Source organism: Pocillopora damicornis, chromosome 13 (genome assembly GCF_964200805.1).
Source record: "Pocillopora damicornis chromosome 13, jaPocDami1.2, whole genome shotgun sequence".
Taxonomy (NCBI): Eukaryota; Metazoa; Cnidaria; class Anthozoa; order Scleractinia; family Pocilloporidae; genus Pocillopora; species Pocillopora damicornis.
This window is the reverse complement of record NC_142682.1, coordinates 3,691,491-3,711,437: the sequence shown is the minus strand read 5'-3', so window position 1 is coordinate 3,711,437 and position 19,947 is coordinate 3,691,491. Positions and strand designations below refer to the sequence as shown.

General features: G+C 37.7%; 4 protein-coding genes across 6 annotated transcripts; 2 read left to right on the top strand and 2 right to left on the bottom strand.

Annotated features, from left to right (window-relative positions):
• Positions 1-1,288: 1,288 nt before the first annotated feature.
• LOC113678099 (uncharacterized) lies at positions 1,289-4,723 on the bottom strand. Its single transcript, XM_089191199.1, has 3 exons — positions 4,303-4,723; positions 3,830-3,962; positions 1,289-1,992 (listed from the first exon to the last, which is right to left on the bottom strand). Exons 1-3 carry the CDS (start codon positions 4,692-4,694, stop codon positions 1,792-1,794), a joined length of 726 nt encoding a protein of 241 aa, XP_089047325.1. The 5' UTR covers positions 4,695-4,723; the 3' UTR covers positions 1,289-1,791.
• Positions 4,724-4,776: 53 nt separating this feature from the next.
• On the top strand, positions 4,777-11,926 carry LOC113678098 (ubiquitin carboxyl-terminal hydrolase isozyme L3). Of its 2 annotated transcripts, XM_027194965.2 has the most exons (10): positions 4,786-4,878; positions 5,017-5,028; positions 6,041-6,169; positions 7,244-7,294; positions 8,296-8,401; positions 8,842-8,924; positions 9,082-9,129; positions 9,275-9,350; positions 9,864-9,922; positions 10,988-11,926. In XM_027194965.2, the coding sequence occupies exons 1-10, from the start codon at positions 4,843-4,845 to the stop codon at positions 11,072-11,074; spliced, it is 687 nt and encodes a 228-aa protein (XP_027050766.2). In that variant the 5' UTR covers positions 4,786-4,842; the 3' UTR covers positions 11,075-11,926. The 2 variants fall into 2 exon arrangements, with proteins under 2 accessions (XP_089047326.1, XP_027050766.2); XM_089191200.1 differs by lacking the exon at positions 7,244-7,294 and having other exon boundaries at positions 4,777-4,878.
• Positions 11,927-13,109: 1,183 nt separating this feature from the next.
• LOC113678151 (uncharacterized) lies at positions 13,110-14,135 on the bottom strand. Its single transcript, XM_027195025.2, has 2 exons — positions 13,996-14,135; positions 13,110-13,679 (listed from the first exon to the last, which is right to left on the bottom strand). Exons 1-2 carry the CDS (start codon positions 14,049-14,051, stop codon positions 13,388-13,390), a joined length of 348 nt encoding a protein of 115 aa, XP_027050826.1. The 5' UTR covers positions 14,052-14,135; the 3' UTR covers positions 13,110-13,387.
• A 27-nt stretch (positions 14,136-14,162) lies between these two features.
• On the top strand, positions 14,163-19,257 carry LOC113678150 (uncharacterized). 2 transcript variants are annotated; one of them, XM_089191197.1, is made up of 7 exons: positions 14,163-14,271; positions 15,206-15,335; positions 16,193-16,606; positions 17,237-17,385; positions 17,959-18,203; positions 18,463-18,608; positions 18,851-19,257. In XM_089191197.1, exons 2-7 carry the CDS (start codon positions 15,326-15,328, stop codon positions 18,955-18,957), a joined length of 1,071 nt encoding a protein of 356 aa, XP_089047323.1. In that variant the 5' UTR covers positions 14,163-14,271; positions 15,206-15,325; the 3' UTR covers positions 18,958-19,257. The 2 variants fall into 2 exon arrangements, with proteins under 2 accessions (XP_089047323.1, XP_089047324.1); XM_089191198.1 differs by lacking the exon at positions 14,163-14,271 and having other exon boundaries at positions 15,196-15,335.
• The last annotated feature ends 690 nt before the right edge of the window (positions 19,258-19,947 follow it).

The following is a 19,947-nucleotide window of genomic DNA, read 5'->3' as shown; positions in this document are numbered from 1 at the left end:
AAAAAAGTTAATAATCTTAATTTGGTGTGGAAATCGGTCCATAGACTTACATCTCAGCGAGAGAAAAATAAGAAAATCCAATTCGTCTAACGCGAAGGGCATGAAAATCTTAACTTCGACAGCTCTGTCAATAGTCACTTGTTCTCTTCCTAATCTGCGTTAAGTGAACTTGTTGCCGGCGAGCATGTTCAACTAAAGCAATTTTCAATTCAGTGTCGAAATAAATCCAGCATTGAATTGATTAGACCGTCCTTGAGAAGATTTCTCATTTTCCGAGCCTTGTTTGTGTGTCTTAAAACGTGTTCCGTTCAAGTTTTACCTGTTACTCTTATCGATTTGTGACGTACAGACGTAAACATGAAAGTTTGTTACAAACAATACAAGATGAATGATCTTTTACAACGAAGAAATGTGAAATGGTTTCCTAGTGGTTCATAATGTTTTGTAAAAGACAGATGTCCGTTGGTGTAGTCCGGGGCATAGACTGTTTCGTCTATACCATGACGTCATTAAACATGTCGTCACGTTCCAATTTTGAAACACTAAGGCTTGCCCCACGGTTCAGTCTCCCATTTTTGTCTCTAATATTTATGGCCCTAAGAGCCCAGTTCACTTGATATAGCGAAGAAAGAGCTTCGCGTGAAGAGCAGTTTGAATGGTGTCGGTTGAAATGTGTAGGAGAAATCACTAAATTCCTAAAGGTCTGTTTCTTTTTCGCTTCAGCTCATGAATTATCATATCTCCTTTTTGAAAACAGTCTGTCCACTTTATGACAAGGGACAGTCAAGTAAGACAATCTGAAAAAGATAATTCAGAAAAGAGCGTTCGTTTCAATTAAAAATAATATCGACTAGGACTCACAAGAAATTCATCCCAAATGGTTCTGCTCGGCATTCAAACGAATACTTTATCAAGTCCGGGAAAACTCAGATCGACAAGAAATTATTTCGACCTCAAACGATTCCTTTTTGTGGACATCTCGTCATGAACAAGACTGCCATTGTTAGAGAGCGCCCTTCAAATCAAGCAAGCAAACAAGGTGGAGATAAAAATTATATCGTTTCCAGAACATACTTCTCCTTCAGCTAAGTACCTTGGAATTGCATATCGGTTCAGAAAATGTACCACAACTCAAATCGTGGGACTGAGTATTTTTAGGAGACATCAACCAACAGTTGTGTAAGATGTGCCAACACAGGCCCAGTTTTTAAGTTTACCCTCAGTACTTCTAGTTGGCGGAGTTCCACTGTAAAAAAAATAGTCTTTTTGGTTTCTCTCGAAATACGCGTTTTATGTTCGTTCTTTGTTTATTTTCGGGATATTCCCCTAACGGACGATACTTCCGTAATCAATGGAACAGTCATCACAATTTTTGTTACCAGTCTTCTTCCGATATTGCAGACCCTGGAACAAGCATTGGATCATATATTGCACACACTGGATAAAGTAATTTATCTTATTTTCATTTAGAAGATAACAGATGCTCTGAAAAACAAGTCAACATTTACAGTCATTCCTCCGTCCTGTTCTAAACATTATTCTCATTAATGAACATGTGCTTTTCATTTTTTTTTAAGCGATAAAATACTGTCACAAACAAAGTCTGTCAGATGAGACAATGGAGCTCTACATGTCGTGTCATACAAATTCCTCTAAAGGTGAACTTAACCGAACACCTTACTGACTTTCTTGTAGACTCCCCTTCAGAGGACGGTATGGGAATTCATCTGTCATTGATTGTGGGGATATTCATCAGTTATCAAAAAACTTTCCTGATTCTTCTGTCCTCATTCAAGCAGCTTCTGTTTTAAGTTCTTCAGATTGTTCCTTGTTGTCATATTTATCCGTGATGTTTTGTTTTTTCTGTTGCTCTCTAAGCCACTGCCTGTAGTCACTGACATTCTTAATACTTTCCCCATAGTAATCATCTTCAAATTTACTATTTGATGAAGCTCTTCTGGCTGCAACTCTTTCCAAGAAATCAGCTTCACGCTACAAAACATGGAAAAAAAGCTGTCTCTTCACATTTTTTCTTGCTTGAGGAGACATAAATCTATACAAGTAAAGTCCTGTCCCCGATTGATCAAAAGATGGATAATGCTATCCAAAGGATAAATCCCTTTCTGGTGGATAACGTAGTCGGTTTAGGTCCTCTTGCTCATAACAAATATTTTAATTCCAATCCAAAGACTGATTAAACTTGTTCAACATTCTATTTTTCTGCCTTCCTAAACTCACCCTTGTGGTCAAATCACCTTTGTAACAGACACATAACTTATGCCCTGCATGGGTTAGGGTGGGGTGGGGTGAGGTGGGGTGAGGTGGGGTGGGGTGGGGTAGCTATCTACCTCTTATATACAGAATTATATCATATCAATAAACAGTTGAATCTGTATTAGCTTTTTAACTCCAAAGATCTGATTATTAATTCTCCCCTCTAGCTGCTACACATTGCCTTGTAAATTAGTTACGAGAATTTAGTGTTAGATCAAGATAACAACTTTGACCTGACACATTTGAGTATTCTCATTACCTGTTTGCTGAATAGTGCATGGATATTGTAGGGAGAAGTTACTTGTTAATCACTTCTGGGAGTTAATCCTTTAACTCCCAAATCAAATCAGTACTTCTCCTTACTGTCAACCATACAATTCTTATAATGTTAGTTCAGAGAATTTAGTATCAGATCAACTAATTATCCCCAAAATGGTTATATTTCTTTATTCTCATCACTTATCTGGTTGATATTGTATTGATACTGTAGGGAGAAATTCTGTCTTGGTCACTCATGAGAGTTAAAGGGTTGAGCAGTTGACCACAGGGAATAATGGGGTGACTGCTCAACACTGGTTGACCACTGGTTGACCACATATACCTTCCACAGAATACGGGTATAATTAAAAAACTATAAAAAAAAAAACACCCTTTCTTCCATAATTGACCACTTAATGTATAAAAACTACCCTTACATATACTACCAACATTGATTTCAGGAGATAAAAATAGTTCAAATTTTACTTTTCTTTGAGTTTTTCAGCTTGGTGAAAAACAATTCAAACAGGCTGTTAGAAGTCATTAAAGGGTGATCATGAGAGCTTAAAAGAGGTGACCCCTTAATAGAGGTGAAAATTACAGTAATTAAGGGGAAAAATTTAATGAATTTGGAAACTGACCCCTTAACCCTTTAACTCCTATGAGTGACCAAGACAGAATTTCTCCTTACAATATCAATACAATATTAAGCAGACAAGTGATGAGAATAAAGAAAAATATTAATTAGGGGAATATTAATTGATCCAAAGCCAAATTCTCCAAACTAACATGACAAGAACTGTACGGGAGATAGTAAGGAGAATTACTAATAAGATCATGGGAGTTAAAAAGTTAGTACATGTTGATCTCTTAATACGCTGCCACTTAATACAGGTTCAACTTTATATTGCAACAATATGATAACAACAGAAATTCTCATAGCCTGCAGTGCAGATGACTCAGCTTGATTTAGATTTAGAGTAGATAGATCAGGGGTAGAGATATATAGGAAGATGCGATATCATTATTTCCCTTCTCCTCCCACATCCTTTCATATTGCCTATCCACCACCCCCCCCCCCCCCCCCGGAAAAAATTTCTTTCTCATCCCAGCCTTCCTCTGTTTCAAGGTAGTGGCCAAGCCATTCCCCGAGAATTACTTGTTCACTGATTAAAACACCAGAGTTTATACAATTTCATTCAATAAAACTAGGCATAAAAACAAGAATAAATCTGTTATCTACACCAGTACCTGTGAATAATAAAATTTACAATATTAGGTCTGCAAAGAAACATACCTCTTGCATATTTTGTGCCAAGTCCTTGTTAAACAACTTCCAAACTGATTTAAATGCCACAGTTCCAGCAGCAAACCCAACACCAGCACTGGCCACACCACACAGACCACAGAAAATTATTGGATCCATTCCTCTGAAAATGCAAAAGAAACAACATGACTCTCCAATATGGACCTTCATTTCGTACAAAATTGTAAATGGAGTGCTGTGATGTATGAAAACGAGTTCTTACTTACTTTAAGGTATTTTAACACCTTAAACCCTACGAGTGACCAGCATCTAATTTCTCCTTATAGGAATACTGCTGAATCACTGACTGAGATCATGAGAATAAAGGAAATGATCGCCAGCCTTAGAAGCTTTGATTGTAAAACAAATTCTCCTTGTCAGTACCAAAAGAAATATATAGAGAAGATTATAGAGAATATGGATGCTGATGTTAGGATATAAGGATTAAAGAGAACTTTACATACAATATCGGTTCAATCTGCTCCGGAGTAGCATCGAAGATATTTGGGAACATGTAAGCAGTGATGGTGCTCGATGCTAACAGAAATGTTACACCAATCGGCAAACCAGCTAGCTTCTGCTTGGTGCGTAGCTTTCTTCTCAGTTGCTGGAACTCCTCAAATGATAGCTGGAATCTTTTCGGCGTGATTTTCTGACCGCTGAACAACGGACTTCTTTTGATAGTTGGAGAACGTTCTTTCAAAGTGTCAGGAACACTTTGAGAAGAGCTCTCACAATATGGACGATTCAGTATAGCCATATATGGTATACTGGATTTGAAACCTGTACGGAGAACGACTAGAGTTCTTTTTCCACTGAAAAAGTTACGAAAATTTCTCACGCTAACAGCCGCCATCTTGGAAAACAAAATTACCCACAACTCCTCGTATCTTCAAAGTAGGGCTGCTGAAAAATAATCGTGGACTCATTTTCCTAGGACAGAGAAGGAAGTAGACATAAAGATTTCCAAGGAGGGTTATCGTTCAACTTTCGAGCCAAAGAAAATGGTCCGATGGCTACCATTAGAATCAAATCCAGATGTAAGACTAAGTCTTATGTGTTCTCTATGTGATTTTTTTTCCTAAATGATGTGAATAGATCCTCTTAATTAACTTGAATTTACGTTATTCATTCATTTTGCAAATTGCTGATTTCCTGTCTTTCAAATTACTTCAAAGGTTATGAACAAGGTTAGTGTACGTTAAATTGGTTCCTTACGTGATATAGCTTAAGTGATATGGAAACTTAGCTGGATAAATTTTTTAGTGTGAGAAAACCTTGCGTTGGTCAATCATGAGAAAATTCCACTGTTGTTGTCTAAATATTCATACAAAACAAAGTTGTAACTATATATATGTGCAAATATGTTAGATAGTCAAGTCAAGCTACTTCAAATAACTTATAAATGACATATTTTTAAAATACATCGATGATCCCTGGTTAAAAAAGATTTGTTTCTCAGCCCAGCCCTGTCAAAAATTTCAGTTTCAAACGAGAATATTTTCAGTTTCAAAGAAAAGTTACAAACTAAAGCCATTGCCATAAATTGGCAAGATTTCCATATAACCCCATGCTTCATTAAGCATACAGTTCATGGATAAAAAGAACAATTATAGCAAAAACATTAAATGGCTCTGTTTTAGAATAGTTTTGGGTGGTACAGAAATCTTTCCTGGCTTATCCCCACAGGTAGAACCTGTAATTGCAAGTAAGAATGATATGGGTGCTTAATTAACTGGCAACTATAAATACCATGCAGTAGAATAGTACTCATCATGTGTGCTGATTGACTGGTGCAGAAGCGATTACCAAGTACTATTCACCTCCCAGCAGCCAAAGAGACAAAATTGCATCTCGGCAGTTTGATTTCCTACCATTTTTTGGTACATTGACAGAAATAAGTTAGTTTTTTCGGTTTCTGTGAAGTACAGTTATTCACCTCTACTTTGGTGAATAATTGTTAACCCTTTTACTCCAATAAGTGACCAAGAGAGAATTTCTCCTTACAATATTAATACAATTTCAACCAGATAGGTGATGAGAATAAAGAAAAATATCAATTTGGGGATAATTAGTTGATCCAATACTAAATTCTCTGAACTAACATTATGAGAATTGTATGGTTGACAGTAAGGAGAACGACAAATTTGATCTGGGAGTTAAAGGGTTAATTATCATCTAACAATTGTTGTTTATGAACAGTTTGTCGTAAATCTTGGTTTAAAGCCAACATGGAGCTTTGTTGATGTTTTTGGACTCGATCCTGAGTTATTGGCCATGTTACCTCAGCCGACATGTGCATTGCTTCTTCTTTTTCCAACAAGTGATAAGGTAACATTTAGCTCTTTAATACCAAAGAGAGACTAGCATCTAATTTCTCCCTACCTTAATGCCGCAGAATCATTCATTTACTCATAACAGTGTCTAGTATCTAATTTCTCATTACAATATAACCCCTGAATCAAACGTTAAGGTCATGAGAATAAATGAAATGATCACCAACAAAAGAAGCTCTACATTGCTAACCAAATTCTCCTTGTCAGCACCTTATGAAATGTATAGAGAACAGTATGGAGAATATGCATGCTGACGTTAGGGTATGAAGGGTTAAGAACATGAGAATAAAGGAAATTACTGCCAACTTATGAAAGCAAGCCTTGATTGTTAAATGAATTCTCCTTATCAGTACCAAAGGAAACATAAAGAGAAAAGGGATCAATACCAGTATCTGGGAAACTGCCCACCTACCCCTCCCCTAACTCAACAACAGTCAATTGACAACAACTTAAGGTTAATGTTGGGTTAGGGGAGGGGTAGGTAGGCAGCTGCCCAGATACTAATATTGATCAGAGAAAAGTACTGAGAATATGGATACTGATGTTAGGATGTTAAGGGTTGATATGTCTATATACCCATCCATTTATTACCTCTATCTCTCTTTCATCTTCAACTAATAAGTGTCCTCCATGATTATGTGGGATTTGAACCTCTTTCTTGAGATAACTAACATTATTATACATTAGACTTTTATTGAAAAATCTGTTTGGTCGAGAGCATGCAATCAATTATACAGAAGAGTGTGACTTTGACATGATAACACAATATCTGCAGCAGATATTGTGTTATCATGTCAAATTTTAAGTCTGCCTAGTTTCCAAACCCCTTGTCCATGTAGTGTTCTCAAACTTTTGCAAACTCAGAGAGGTGTCTTCTTTTTAAAAAAATTATTGAACTTGCCTCAGTCCTAAGCTTCAGCAGATAACTCAGACCTTGGTTTTGATAATTCATGATATCATGCACAACCTTATCCAATACTTGCTTTTTAATATCAAAAAGGGGAAAATTGGAACCAGGAAATATATGGTGAAAGCTTTTTTCTATTGTCTTTTTTTTTTTTTTTTTAAGTATCATGAATATAAGGTAGAGCAAGAAGAGAAAGTCAAGGAACATGGCCAGGTAGAGCTATTTATATTTTTATCATGATTTACAAGGCTGAGGAAGGATACTCTTGCACTCATTCCTCCAATATGCTTCCTTGGAGGTTAATTTTTTTGCTAACCTTTCCTAAAGGGAGCTGTATGGGTAGGTAAAACAATGCAACATTGAAAACCAAAAATTTAAACTAAGTTGCTCTGTTCACATGTCTCAGTCCACTGTTTGCTCACCTTTAAAGTCTTTTCTTTTTGTACCATTTCATTGCTGGATATAAAGGGTCTTAAAGATAACTGTTGTGGATTGCTGGTCAATTATGAATTGCATATACCCCAGTACTTCAAATTTGTGAAAATTGGCATTATTTTTTGCTTGGACTACACGGAAGATATATGTCTTTAGACAGTCATGCTTCAAAATGAGAGCATGACAGTTTTACAAGTTCAAGGCTTTTCAAAGTTGCCATTCCATAGTCAAAAATCAGAAAATGGTCGCCAGAAATAGTAAACCCCACACTCGCACAAACCAGGAGAGACAGGCACTAGTACAGCTCTAATGCAATTCAGAATGGTAATCTCACTTTAACTTTTGGTTTGCAAAATTAAAAATTTATGAATGAAAATAGTTCACTTGATACTGAACTGGAAAACACAGTTAGAAAATTTGGCCACATCTGCTTAACCCTTTAACTCCCAGAAGTGATTGACATGCAAATTCTCCCTGTACTACCTATACATTGTCCTGCACATGGTAATGAGAATGCTAAAATTTATCAAGTTAAAATTGTTATCTTAATCTGATTCTAAATTCTTGTAACTAATTTAAAAGGAATATGAAGCAGATCATGGGAGTTAAATGGTTAAGTGGTAACCAAAATGGTGGCAGCACTGAGGGTTGCGGGATTAAAGTTAGATTATCACATTAGGGAACCCATTTAGGTAGTATACAGGAACTTATTTGTGGAATGTATGCATTACAGACTGGAATAATTTTCTTGAGAAAAAAACTGGTTCATTTTACTACAGGAGGTGAGCCCTAATTTGTTCTTCATGAAGCAGACAATTGGCAATGCATGTGGAACAGTGGCTATAATACATTCCATTGCCAACAACACAGATGTACTACAGCTGGGTGAGTTACATATTGGAGCTGTAAATAATTGTGAAAATTAATGATCTATCATTGGAGTTTATTAAAACCTTTTAGCCTGGATAAGTGTGACTGGCCTCTAATTTCTCCTCACAGTATCTTCCTTGAATTAAAATGTAAAGGTCCTGAGAATATATGAAATAATGACTGATCTAAGAAGCTCCTGATTGTCAAACAAATTCTTGTTGTCTGTACCTTAGGAAATGTAAAGAGAAAAGTGTGGAGTATTTGAATACTGATTTTAAGGGGAAAAAAGATTCCTGCTATTAAGTCCACATCTAATAAAGAAATAAACCTAGTATAAGGAAGATGCACATATCACATTAAAATAATGTAAATTGAGAGGCAGACTGCTATCATGGATCCTTAAGGTTTTCAAAGCAGTATGTTATTACTGTGTTATTTCCATTTTTTCTTGACAGACGAGGGCTTTCTCAAGAAATTTATAGACTCTACCAAATCACTGTCTCCAGATGAAAAAGGAGAACGGCTCGAAAGTGATGAGGTATGAGATTTTCTTTCCCTGGTAAAGGGAAACCATTTTGGTCATAGGTACGGAAAACAAATGTTCTGCCACACATTGCTTCCATTCAAGCAAATTTTTATTGTGATGTTACTTTCTTTCCAGTTTTAGAGACCAATTATTTTTTATTTTATCACAGAACATCTGTGAAGCGCATGCAGCTTGTGCTCAGGAAGGACAAACAGAGGTTAGAGATATGACAATTGAAGGTTCTTGTGCATGAATTTTGAAAAACTGATTGAAATATGAACTGCAACAAATATTTGCATTGGTGATTACATTATGACAAGAATCAATTGCAATATAGTTTGATTTTGACATTCTGTTTGCAGACCCCATCTGTTGATGATCGTGTTGATCTTCATTTTGTTGCCATTGTTCACAGAGATGGTTGTTTATATGAGCTAGGTGAGTGACTAACTAAGTGAGTTTTCATTGTACTTGATAATGCCAGCTTTATTGAACTGGCCTTCTAATATTTGGGATAGGTTTGGCAGAAACATTTTTCCTATAACCCCTTACTATTCTAAAACAAAGCCATAATCCCAAAGGCACACGACTGCTTTTGCCATTGTTTTCTCTCTCCAAAAATGTATGCAAAATGAACTATGGGACTGAGCTGTAATCTTGCCCAGGTATATGCTGGTGTGAAGTAGGAAGGTTCAAATATCAGATTTTACCATACATATCCTGGAATTGGCATCAAAATAACCAGTGTATAGCTTGCTTTTTGTAGGAAAGAAGCAGAGGCATGAATTCAAAATGAATTCTGCCTCTGGCTTTGATGGCTCAGTTGCAACAGTTGTCATTAAGTGTCTCGGCCTAACATGATGAGTTGTCATTGAGTGCCTACGATATTATTACAACTTTGATAAAATAGTCTTGGTCTGGGAATAAGAATCATTTACATGTTGCCTTTAGATGGAAGGAAATTGTTCCCTATAAATCATGGAAAGTCATCTGAAGAAACATTTTTACAGGTGAGGTGATTACATTTATTTAGCGAACCTGTGATGAGAACCAAAAAGCACTTATCATTCAAAGGGTGTTTTCTTGATAATACACCATTTTGTGTTCACTCTTTTACAAAAGACGTTATTGGAAGTGAAATCATAGCATTTTTATTCAGATTGTGTTAGGAAAAGAATGCATGTATCCATGGTTGAATGACCAATGAACAAAGAGGGTAAGTTTCTAGAGAAACTGCCATCCTGCGTCGGTGGAAAAGTATAACAAGGTTATTAGGTATTATCAACTGAGTTGATAACATGAATTGGTCACCATTTAGAGTTTCAAAGCTAATGTTTTGAGCATTAGTTTTTCGTTATTTGCTTTGACCTAGGGCTAACACTTGAAACTTTAATTTCAAAACTCCTAACGGTGGCCAATTTATATTATCAACTCAGTTGATAATAGCAAATTACCTTCATTACCTTTTTATACTGTCCCATTGATGCAGCACTACAGTTTCTTTAGAAACTTACCCCCTTTATCTCACCATGTAAGATATTATGTAGTTGGACAACAGCTTGCCATGAGAGACTTGTTGTTCTTTGGTTTTACTTCTTTGTAAACTGCTTTGAACTTTGCCATTATTTGGGGTTGTTATGATGAGTTTTTAAGTCTCACGTTTCTGTCAAACTTCTCTGGAAGTCTGGAATTTCTTTCTTGAAGTGGCTGTTTGATCTGGTCAAAATTTAGCAAGAGTAGTGAAGAATTATCATCATGTGCCTCCAAAATCAGGGTATGAGCACTGTCATTTCAAAAAAATAATGTGATAAGAAAAAACTGATATATCCTCAAAACAAATGCAAAAGAGAGTACCTTTTCTAAGGCTCTAGCACAACATTTTCCTGTCATGAAAAGTACCTTGCAGCAATCTGACCAAAGGGATGATAATAGTTAGGAGTTGTATGGCTAAAATTGTACATTGTTGCTCTTGCATTTACTAATATGTAAAATTTTAAGACTCCCCATCCCTGTAATATGAATACATTAGAATTTCCCTTACCTTTATAAAAGCTAATTTTCCCCTTGTTTTGTAGGATGCAGCTGAAGTATGTAAAGAATACATGAAAAGAGATCCTACTCAACTCCATTTTACAGTTGTTGCATTGTCCAAAACTGAATGAGTTCTGCTGAGACTCAGATAAATCGACAATACTCTCAACCCTTTAACTCCTATGAGTGACCAAGACAAGTTTCTCCTCACAGTATCAATACAATATCAACCAGATAAGTAATGAGAATATAGAAAAATATCAAATTGGGCATAATTTGTTGATTCAGTTCTAAATTCTCTGAACTAACTTAAGAATTGTATGGTTGACAGTAAGGAGAATCACAAATTTGATCTGGGAGTTAAAGTATTAATAAGAGAAGAAAATTAGATCATGAAGGAATTGTTTGCTAGGTTTTTTTTCTCTCTTAAAGTGAAAGTCACAGTACAAAAGCTACATTTTTTTGCATGTAAATTAAGTTTGTTGTTAATTCAAACAGCAAAGATAAAATTGTGTTGAAAAGAACTTTTTCCTGTTGGACATGGCTGTGTTGTCTGTTTGAGTGAACAGTGTGGAATGGCCATTTTTAATGTAACTCGTTTATTTTCATGGTAATTTTGGTTTTATCTAGTTGGTTGATAATTTAAATTGGCCACCTTAAAGAGTCTCAAAGCTCTGACGAAGGGCTAATGCTCAAAACGTCAGGGGGTTGTACAGCTTCTTGCTAGGTTTCTGTACCCAGATATGGCCCTTTGATGGGAACTTCCATTGGAGCATGAAGGCCAAACTCTCAACTTAAGACCTCCAACACTACTGTGAGTAAACTTGGCTTTGAAACTGTTTACGGTGGCTAATTTACATTATCAACCAAGTTCATAAAACCAAAACTATCTTGCTATACTCCTCCACTGATGCAGCACCACAGATTCTATAGAAACTCACCCCCTTTGTTCTCATGGTAAATCAAATAAAACCAAGCTATTCTCAGAACAGTTTTGTAAAAATGGGAATACCGAGTTTTTGTCCTTTCAAGGTCCCAGTTTTTGTTACAACTACTATTTTGCAAATCTACTTTCCTTCGTTAAATATGGGGTTTTGCCACTCTTGTGTGTTTGGACACATTCGAAAACCTAGGCTTTCACAGAAAGAGTCAATTCTGAGTAAGAGGAACACCCTTGTCCCGTTTCACTTTCACAGGACAAAAATTGTACTCATTGTTGGTCAGCTTTTATTAATAAAAGATCGATGCAACTGAAAGTATATTGGGGGATAGATATCTCGACCTACGGAAATTACTGATTGCTTGGGCTAGAGGGAAAAAAAAAACAAAAACGCGATGCTTAATTAGGAAAATATTGCATAGCTTTTAAACAGATTCCCGAAATCCTGAGCAAGCACAAATGTAATACCACGGTTGGTTCGAACTTTGCCGGTTCGATCAGTCTGCGATCTGCGGGCTTTTTAGACCAAATCTACCAATCCTGAATTCTCTTCACTAAACCCCATTTAAATTAGAAAGAGAACTAAGTGACCACTATGGCTTTTAAGGATAAGACCATACGACCATATTAAGCTTCTAACACAGATGCGCCCAAATTCTCTCATAAGACGGATCACAAGGACACATTTTTTCCCAAATTTGCAATTAGAGGTTCGAGCAGTACTTTCCTGCATTAAAGCTGTTGGTAGATCGGAATAAAGAGTTGGAGAAAAGCCTACAAGAACAGAAGCCTGTGTCACCTAACTCAGACGTCCTTTATATGTATTGGGGACATAATAACTTCTCATACATGACATACTTACTTGTAACTCAATCGGAAACCGCTGGACAAGTCATGATGATTAATATATCTGAGGAGGGACTGAGGTTGAGACCAGCTGTGCACTTTATTTGGCAGTCAGTGAAAAGTTTTGCTTTATTATGTTGCATTTTATGGGTATTGAAAATGAATAACTCTTCATCAGGATGCGAATTCTGTTTGGTTAACCTCACGCTTGACAAAAACGTAGCTCCTGGTGGATACCTTCTTAACACTTAAAGGTTACATGGTTCTGTGAGAACCCAATATGAATATTGATAGAGAACCTTGTTAGGGCTTCTGATTGACCAATTCCTATGGGCAACTGTGCCGAAAAGGTCCGATTAAATAAAGAAATTTCAGGAAGATTCATTGCTGCTGTCTCGTTTATTATCCAAAAATTGTAGTTTTACAACAATTATTATCTAATACTAGGAAAGGAAATTACCAAAAAGTACTAAAAAAAAACGGACATCCTGTTCGGGTCCTACTCTATGTCGACTAAAAACTGACTGATAATGCCGGCTCCCACTTCAAAATAACATCATACATTTTCGAACGAGTCCCACATGCACACATTTATTCTACTGAATCATAATGCTATTACAATATCTGGCTTTTAACTCCACAAGGATCCAACTGATCATCAGGCCCCATACTGTTCCTTCAAATTCGTCATGAGTTTTACGACCCACTCAGCCCCTGCCACAGTTGAATTCGCCACTGCGATGGACATTGCATGCGCAAATCCTTGGTAATCAGCTGCAACGAAATGATTGCTTCGATGAGGTCCGAAAAGCGAGCGATCTCCACAGTCAAACTTCCAGTTGGCGATTTTGTCGTTATGATTGTTGCAACACGCGAGTCTCCCTTCCTCGCTAATGTACATGGTTGTTTTGTCCTGGGCACAAACCCAGTTCAAAATCATATCGTTTCGCCTAAGTAATGAGAGTTTCTTAGATTACGTGTCACGGTCAAGTTACTTAAATCACAACCACATTGTTTTGCCACAGAACTTTATCAGACGGATAAGGCACAAAATAAATAGAAGGAGGTCACATTTGACAAAATAAATAGAAGGAGGTCACATTTGACATAAAGTACTTTATTTTGGTTCAATTACTGACGTCCGATGATCGAACACGCAGGAAATACTAAATACTAAGCCTAAAGTGATTGACTCATGGTGCAGTTTTATACATCACTCCGAGGACTGAAAGACTGAAAAGATGTGAACCAAAGTTTGTTACTTACGAGTTATTGCATCCAAGCACAGGACAGGGCATCCTTAGAGTAAACCACGTCGGCATTTTGGACTTGGTCGTTCGCTTTTCTTGTTTCACACTTGTTTGCCTTCCCCTTCCACTGGCGTCCAGCGCTTACTGGTGCAGTTTGCTTTCGGAAGCTTTTCTAAGAAGTCATTTTCATCCAATCACCGAACGAGTTGCTCACATAATATTTTCATTAGCTAGGGACAAACACCTCGAGGGATTTTCACCGAAATCACAAGAGGGGAGTTTTTCGTGTCAGGTGAACAATTATTTATTGGTTATGATATTTCTCGGAATCTGTTGTGGTATATTTAGAGAGTTTAAAAAAGGTGTCGAAGACGAATCGCAAACCGAGCAGATTACTTTATATAGCTACTCAATACTCAACGACTTCATTCTAGGAAAGGTTTTGCAGAAGCGCTGTTCTCGAATTGCTAAGAGCTTTTGCATCTAGGGATAACATCAATAATCTTTCTGAGAATTGTTTTTTTTTGGCTCTTTTTGTTTCGTAAGTTGGAATTTCTAGGAATTACCACAGGAAGGAGATATATCTGAGGGGGTTTTACCTAAAGTGATCTATTGAGATGCAAAGTCCGGGACTCTTCCCGTTGGCAATAATATCCCTAGAGAAATATAATTGGTCAAATGGTTTAAAAAATTTGTTTGCATATTCACTAATTTCTGTTGAAATTCTTTGTATTCACGGCCAGAAGGTGGTTAAAATGGATCAAAAGTCCACGAGATTTGTTCCCTGTCTTTGAGTTACCGTAGTAAATCTATTCGAGGTTGGGCTTAAGCAAATTCTCCTAATCTCGAATTCGAATTCCCTAGAGCTGTCTAGTGGAAGATGATGCTATTGATATTTTTAGAAATGGATCGGATGACAGAAATTTCTGGGAAATTTACCCTTCCATTGTAGTGGGTAAACCCTGTGGACAGTGGGCAGAAGATTTGCCATCTGCTCTGCAAAGTCAAGGCTATTCGAGCTACTTAAAAAAGTAGAACTGCTTAGTATCGCTTTAAAATGCCGAGGATCTTGTGCAAAGTCGGGCTTCAGTTCTCCTTGACGATGCTGTCTATTAGCCTTACTGCTGATGTCAGTTAGTCTTAAACAATTAATTTCTCTTTACGCTCTATTCTGGGAAATGTTTTCATGCATATTAAGTAACAGAAAGCGACTTATTGTCAATCAGGAGGAGGAGAAGGGACATTTCCCTTCGGTACAATTGCTTCAATAAATACATGAATTGTTCGAACCGATTCAGTCGTGCAGAAGCATCCACTGCCTCGACACTCAAGGGAGCCAGGACATAATGGCGTATCGTAAGTATCCAGATATTTCTTAATCACGATGTTCATCAACCATGAGGTTCTGAGGAAATAGAAATATTTTTCATATAGCTTCCATCGCTCGCATCAGTTTTGAAACTCAGTACTGTGCCAGGTTATGACAATATAGAATAATTTAGGATTAGGGAGATGGAACATCATTAGGGCAATTGAATCGCAAGGTCTTCCGTTGTAAAGGCTCAAAGAGATGCGTGTTTTTAGAAGAATGGTGTTTACTGACTAGCCTACATATATAACAATTACGAGGGACTAGTCGTTTTTCTTAGTCTCGATAAGCTAGTGTATACCAAAAGTGTAAACGGAGAGCAAGCTGATGCAGAAATTGTCGCAAATGTGATTGATTTCGTTCACTTTCGTGTCCTAAATGCGTCGTTTACAATTCAACTATTCTTCGAGTTTGGTTGATCGTGAAAAAGATTAGTGACGTCATCTGTATTAACATCCAAGCAATTGTATTCTCCTGTATCCAAGTTAAGAAAAATTAACATATGGAACATGAAAAGTCCTTTGATTCTTCTCTAACATTAGATGACAAGCAGATTCAAGACCATTTTGGGATTTAGAATCTCATTGAATCGATGATCATCGGCAAATTTTTGCTCGGATTCCAGGCTCTGCCTCGGATCCTGTTGCTTATGAACCTCAACGAACTGCTCTCGATCTGCTGACGCTTCCTCGACTCATTTTTGAATGCGAGTTTTAAACGTCTCATTCCCATTTGAGATATATTTCCCCAGGATACCTTGGTGCGACGTAAAACCTGTTGGAATTTTATTTCTGCTAATTATTTCCAAGGTGTTATTTTATTGCCATTAATTTTTTTCATTTAGATGGCAGAAACCCAGGGAACGTGCCTCCGCACAACCCCAATTATGGAAGTAATCCCGCACGACACCACCAGGATGGTTATCCTGAGGGACGTAACTGGGTAGGTAAAACCGAAGGAAATCGACACGGAGGTCATAGAGAGGATCGCCCCCACGGGGGTACTCACGCGGGACATCAACGTAGGGATCATCACCATGGAGTTGATCCCGTCGGTCATGAATACAGAGGTCATCCTGGGGGATATCACCGCGAAGGTAATCCAGGGAGGCCTCGACCCGGAGGGTACCTTCCAGGACATGATCACGGAGGGTATCCTGCAGGACATTATCATGAAGAAAGTGACGCAAGGACAATCTATGATCAAGAAATGCAGACTCAGGCCCAGGAGCAGATTCAGAAGCAACGCACGTTGCAAGGTAACCTAACGAAACTTGATTGATTTGATTTTCAGGAGTTTGCTGGCACTAAAGACCACCTTTTTCATACTGCCTAATTCCACGTATTTGTTACACGTCAAAGCAGTCAAAGTTAAAATTTGCAGGATTTTTGTGGAGCTTTTGATTAAGTTCAAAGCAGCATTATGAGGAACGGAAAACGGTACTTACTGTCTTTTATAACTCAAAGGTATGGCTGAAATGTACTTGTAACTAGAAAGTAAATGATGAATACAGGATATACGTCGCATTCACAGAAAACGCACCAAGACCTTATAAGTATAAAAAATGACAGTAGTTCGAAAATAAGAAAAAGGAGTACGAAATCCAACGAGACTGAATTTCAGAAAGAGATGAAGCAAAATGTTTTAGGGCACATTGGAATAAGGTGCTTTGAGAGACCCTCAGCCATGTAAAGCTACTTATTAGGCCTAGTTAACTTGTTTGAGCTCACTCAATGTCCCTTGAAATGCCCTGTGTCACGAGATACACCAATACAGAAGTCTATCATTCCTGAAATACCTCTGAAGTGGTTGCTCCTGCTTTAATTATTCTTAAGACAATTTTCATGACAGCAGTATTCAACAGCTAAATTTTTCCCTTGATCCTCAGCAAGCGCACAGATGTTGTATGACGGTTATGAAAACACCATGGGTATGATTGAGGAACTGGAGAAACACGAAGGGCACAATATGTCTGCTGGGTTTTCAGGATTGATGACTCACATCATCCCAAAGGGAACCAAGAAACCCAAACGTGATGTGAGTTAGTCAGAAAACCTCGCTTAGGCGTTATGCTGAGGAGTGGCACTCTTAATTGTTTTAGATTCACAGTGACCACGTTTAATTTATCATTTGCAGCTCGCTATCTTCTCGGCTATGACTTTATTAATACTGTCTTTTCTTAACTAATCGAGTGTTTCTATTTCCTATTTGAAGTATCTCTGTTCTATCTACCTGTTGCAATTGCATGTGCCGTACCTGTTCTTCTATGTGTGTACTAAAGTTGTCTATCAGGTGAAAAATATATCCCGTACATAACAGCGTATACAGGCTAAGTTTCGTAATTTAAAAAAACAAACATTAAAAGAGACAATCGTCATTAAGATTCATTCGTCGCAAAAGAATATGACCTTTTGGTTGAAACGATATCCGTCACTTCCCTCTATGGTTGGATCGCTTTAAGTCAATTCGCTCCAACCAAAAGCGAGATCACATCACAAAAAAAGTGAAGCATTCCAATGTTGTGCACAGATGAAGATTCCCTTTTAGGAATGGACCGAATTTTTCTGTTTCCTCCGCTATTTTTCTGTGAAACTCGGCTTTGTTTTTCAGGTCACGGCCATAATAGAGGCCCAGCTTACTTGCCTTGATGGTCAAATGACTTTTGCTCCACCTGAGGTAACAAGGGCAGCCAGAATGAAGTTGTTGGAGAAAACACTGAAATGGGTGGCAGCTAGAGGAGAAAGGGGAATCGAACCAAGCCCCGTCGATGCCTACACAAAGAACGTAGTACAAGTCCTGATAAAACCAGACTCGTTGAAGTTTCCAGAGAGGGAACGAGATCCAAGAGCTGCTAGGTAAGCGTTAACTTTTAAGCATGTGCCGCACTCCTTGGTAGTTGAGACGACATAGAGAACAAGCCAGATAAAATTGGTGGCCTTGAAAACAGTGACTTCTCCTCCGTGTTACTGATTCTTCGTTCGCTCCACTGTTTCACCCGTTCCCCTTGTGAGCGTGGGAAAGATTATGCCTGAGGCCCTTTCCTCAATTTTGGGAAAGTTTATTTAGCAAAGAACAATTACTTAAGTTTTTTTTTAATTATTGTATCCCGTATAGTTTAGACGAACGTACAGTAAACGAACTCATGTTCGCCTTTGCCCAAGCCCAACACAAAGGAGATCTACAAGATAAAGAGTTTGAAGCCAACCCTGATAAGAAAGCCTCCTTGCGCAAAATGAGAGAGGGGGAGGACCTCCACAGTGGTAAGTTGTATTATTTTATGACACAACCTCCATTTGGCGCGAAAATTAATAAACGATAGCCTCCATTTGGTGCGAAAGTGTGCTCGGATATTTGTTCGCGAGCATTATCGGCTCCGAGAAGCGGACAGTTTTCCTGGCGCGTAGGAATAGAAAATGCTCATTGTCAATGTAAGGTCTGAATATTGGAAAACCCGTCTTTTTCCTTCATGAATTTAATTTTTTTCTCTCTTGATCTGCTTTAGGAGCAACACGCTTGGTGAAGTTAGATCCCAAAGATGGAGAATTCTACCAAGTTCTTGCTGCATCTCTCCAGCATCTTGATGCGTATGCCAAGGGTGATTTACGCTAAACACTTTTTTTGCGTTTGTCTTTAAAGCGTAACAGGAGCTCCTCGGGAACTGGAGATTACAGAAATTTATTTTCTTTCACATTAATTCTTGAGACAAGATTTCCGTATTAGATTTTGAATAATGGATATGGCACTGTTCATTTTTTCCCCTCAATTTGTAGCGTATTTCGTTTTCTGTTTTTAACTCCTTGCGCTGTTCCATGGGTAATCGGTAGACTTGTTTATGATTTCAGCCGGCGATGTATGCTTCTTTTCTTTTTTCTCCTTTTGAGGATGCTGAATAAAACTGATAACCTAGAATTGTTCATGTGTGTGACTTTACCTTCAGCTGCTGTTAAACTCATCCTTTCATACCTCTGCGTAATATTCATATGGCTTGTACAGTTGAACCTCTATCAGGGGCTCCGTATAAGGCGGTCATCCTGTACTGAACGGTTGGTTCTCAAAGTACCGAAGCTTTTTCACCTCTATCAATTCCTCTAACAAGTGGTCGTTGTAATACTTGACTGAGTCCTAACGATCTGTTTGTTTCGTCACCACTTACAGTGAGCACGCACTTAAAGCGGAACCACAAAAATAAAACCAAGAATGATCCCTCAAATAAAATTTTTTCCATGTTTATTTCCCCGTAATCAATATTAGTACTTTAGTTCAAATGTCCTCAACGCTTTGCATGTGGAATTGTTCTGTTTAACGGCCACCAGGAACTTTCCTTAGCGATAAGCAAAGTCGAACGCTTGATATATGAAAGCCAACTACGGAAACCGAAAAAAAGACAAACGCTAATTTCCAATTACATATCTTCTCTGGACTGTAAGAAAAAATATTACGCACGAACATCACGCAAGTCATTTGCAAATTTATGACCTGAAGTTCCCAACGTCAGATAACCATACAATACGTACAGTAATTCCGCTTTATTTTCCTGTTTGACGAAACGACCTCATTTTGTTGCTGCTATTTATTATGAAGAGTTACTGTATTTTTTTA

Excerpts from the sequence above, each read along its gene's own strand:
- LOC113678099 (XM_089191199.1), bottom strand. The coding sequence starts at position 4,694 with ATGGCGGCTGTTAGCGTGAGAAATTTTCGTAACTTTTTCAGTGGAAAA. Across the intron at positions 3,963-4,302 it reads GAGCAGATTGAACCGATATT|AGGAATGGATCCAATAATTT; the intron begins GTATGTAAAGTT and ends TTGCATTTTCAG. Across the intron at positions 1,993-3,829 it reads TGGCACAAAATATGCAAGAG|CGTGAAGCTGATTTCTTGGA; the intron begins GTATGTTTCTTT and ends CATGTTTTGTAG.
- LOC113678098 (XM_027194965.2), top strand. The coding sequence starts at position 4,843 with ATGGTCCGATGGCTACCATTAGAATCAAATCCAGAT. Across the intron at positions 8,925-9,081 it reads AACGGCTCGAAAGTGATGAG|AACATCTGTGAAGCGCATGC; the intron begins GTATGAGATTTT and ends ATTTTATCACAG. Across the intron at positions 9,130-9,274 it reads CTCAGGAAGGACAAACAGAG|ACCCCATCTGTTGATGATCG; the intron begins GTTAGAGATATG and ends TTCTGTTTGCAG.
- LOC113678151 (XM_027195025.2), bottom strand. The coding sequence starts at position 14,051 with ATGCCGACGTGGTTTACTCTAAGGATGCCCTGTCCTGTGCTTGGATGC. Across the intron at positions 13,680-13,995 it reads GTGCTTGGATGCAATAACTC|GCGAAACGATATGATTTTGA; the intron begins GTAAGTAACAAA and ends CTCATTACTTAG.
- LOC113678150 (XM_089191197.1), top strand. Across the intron at positions 18,204-18,462 it reads CGAGATCCAAGAGCTGCTAG|TTTAGACGAACGTACAGTAA; the intron begins GTAAGCGTTAAC and ends TATCCCGTATAG. Across the intron at positions 18,609-18,850 it reads GGGGGAGGACCTCCACAGTG|GAGCAACACGCTTGGTGAAG; the intron begins GTAAGTTGTATT and ends GATCTGCTTTAG.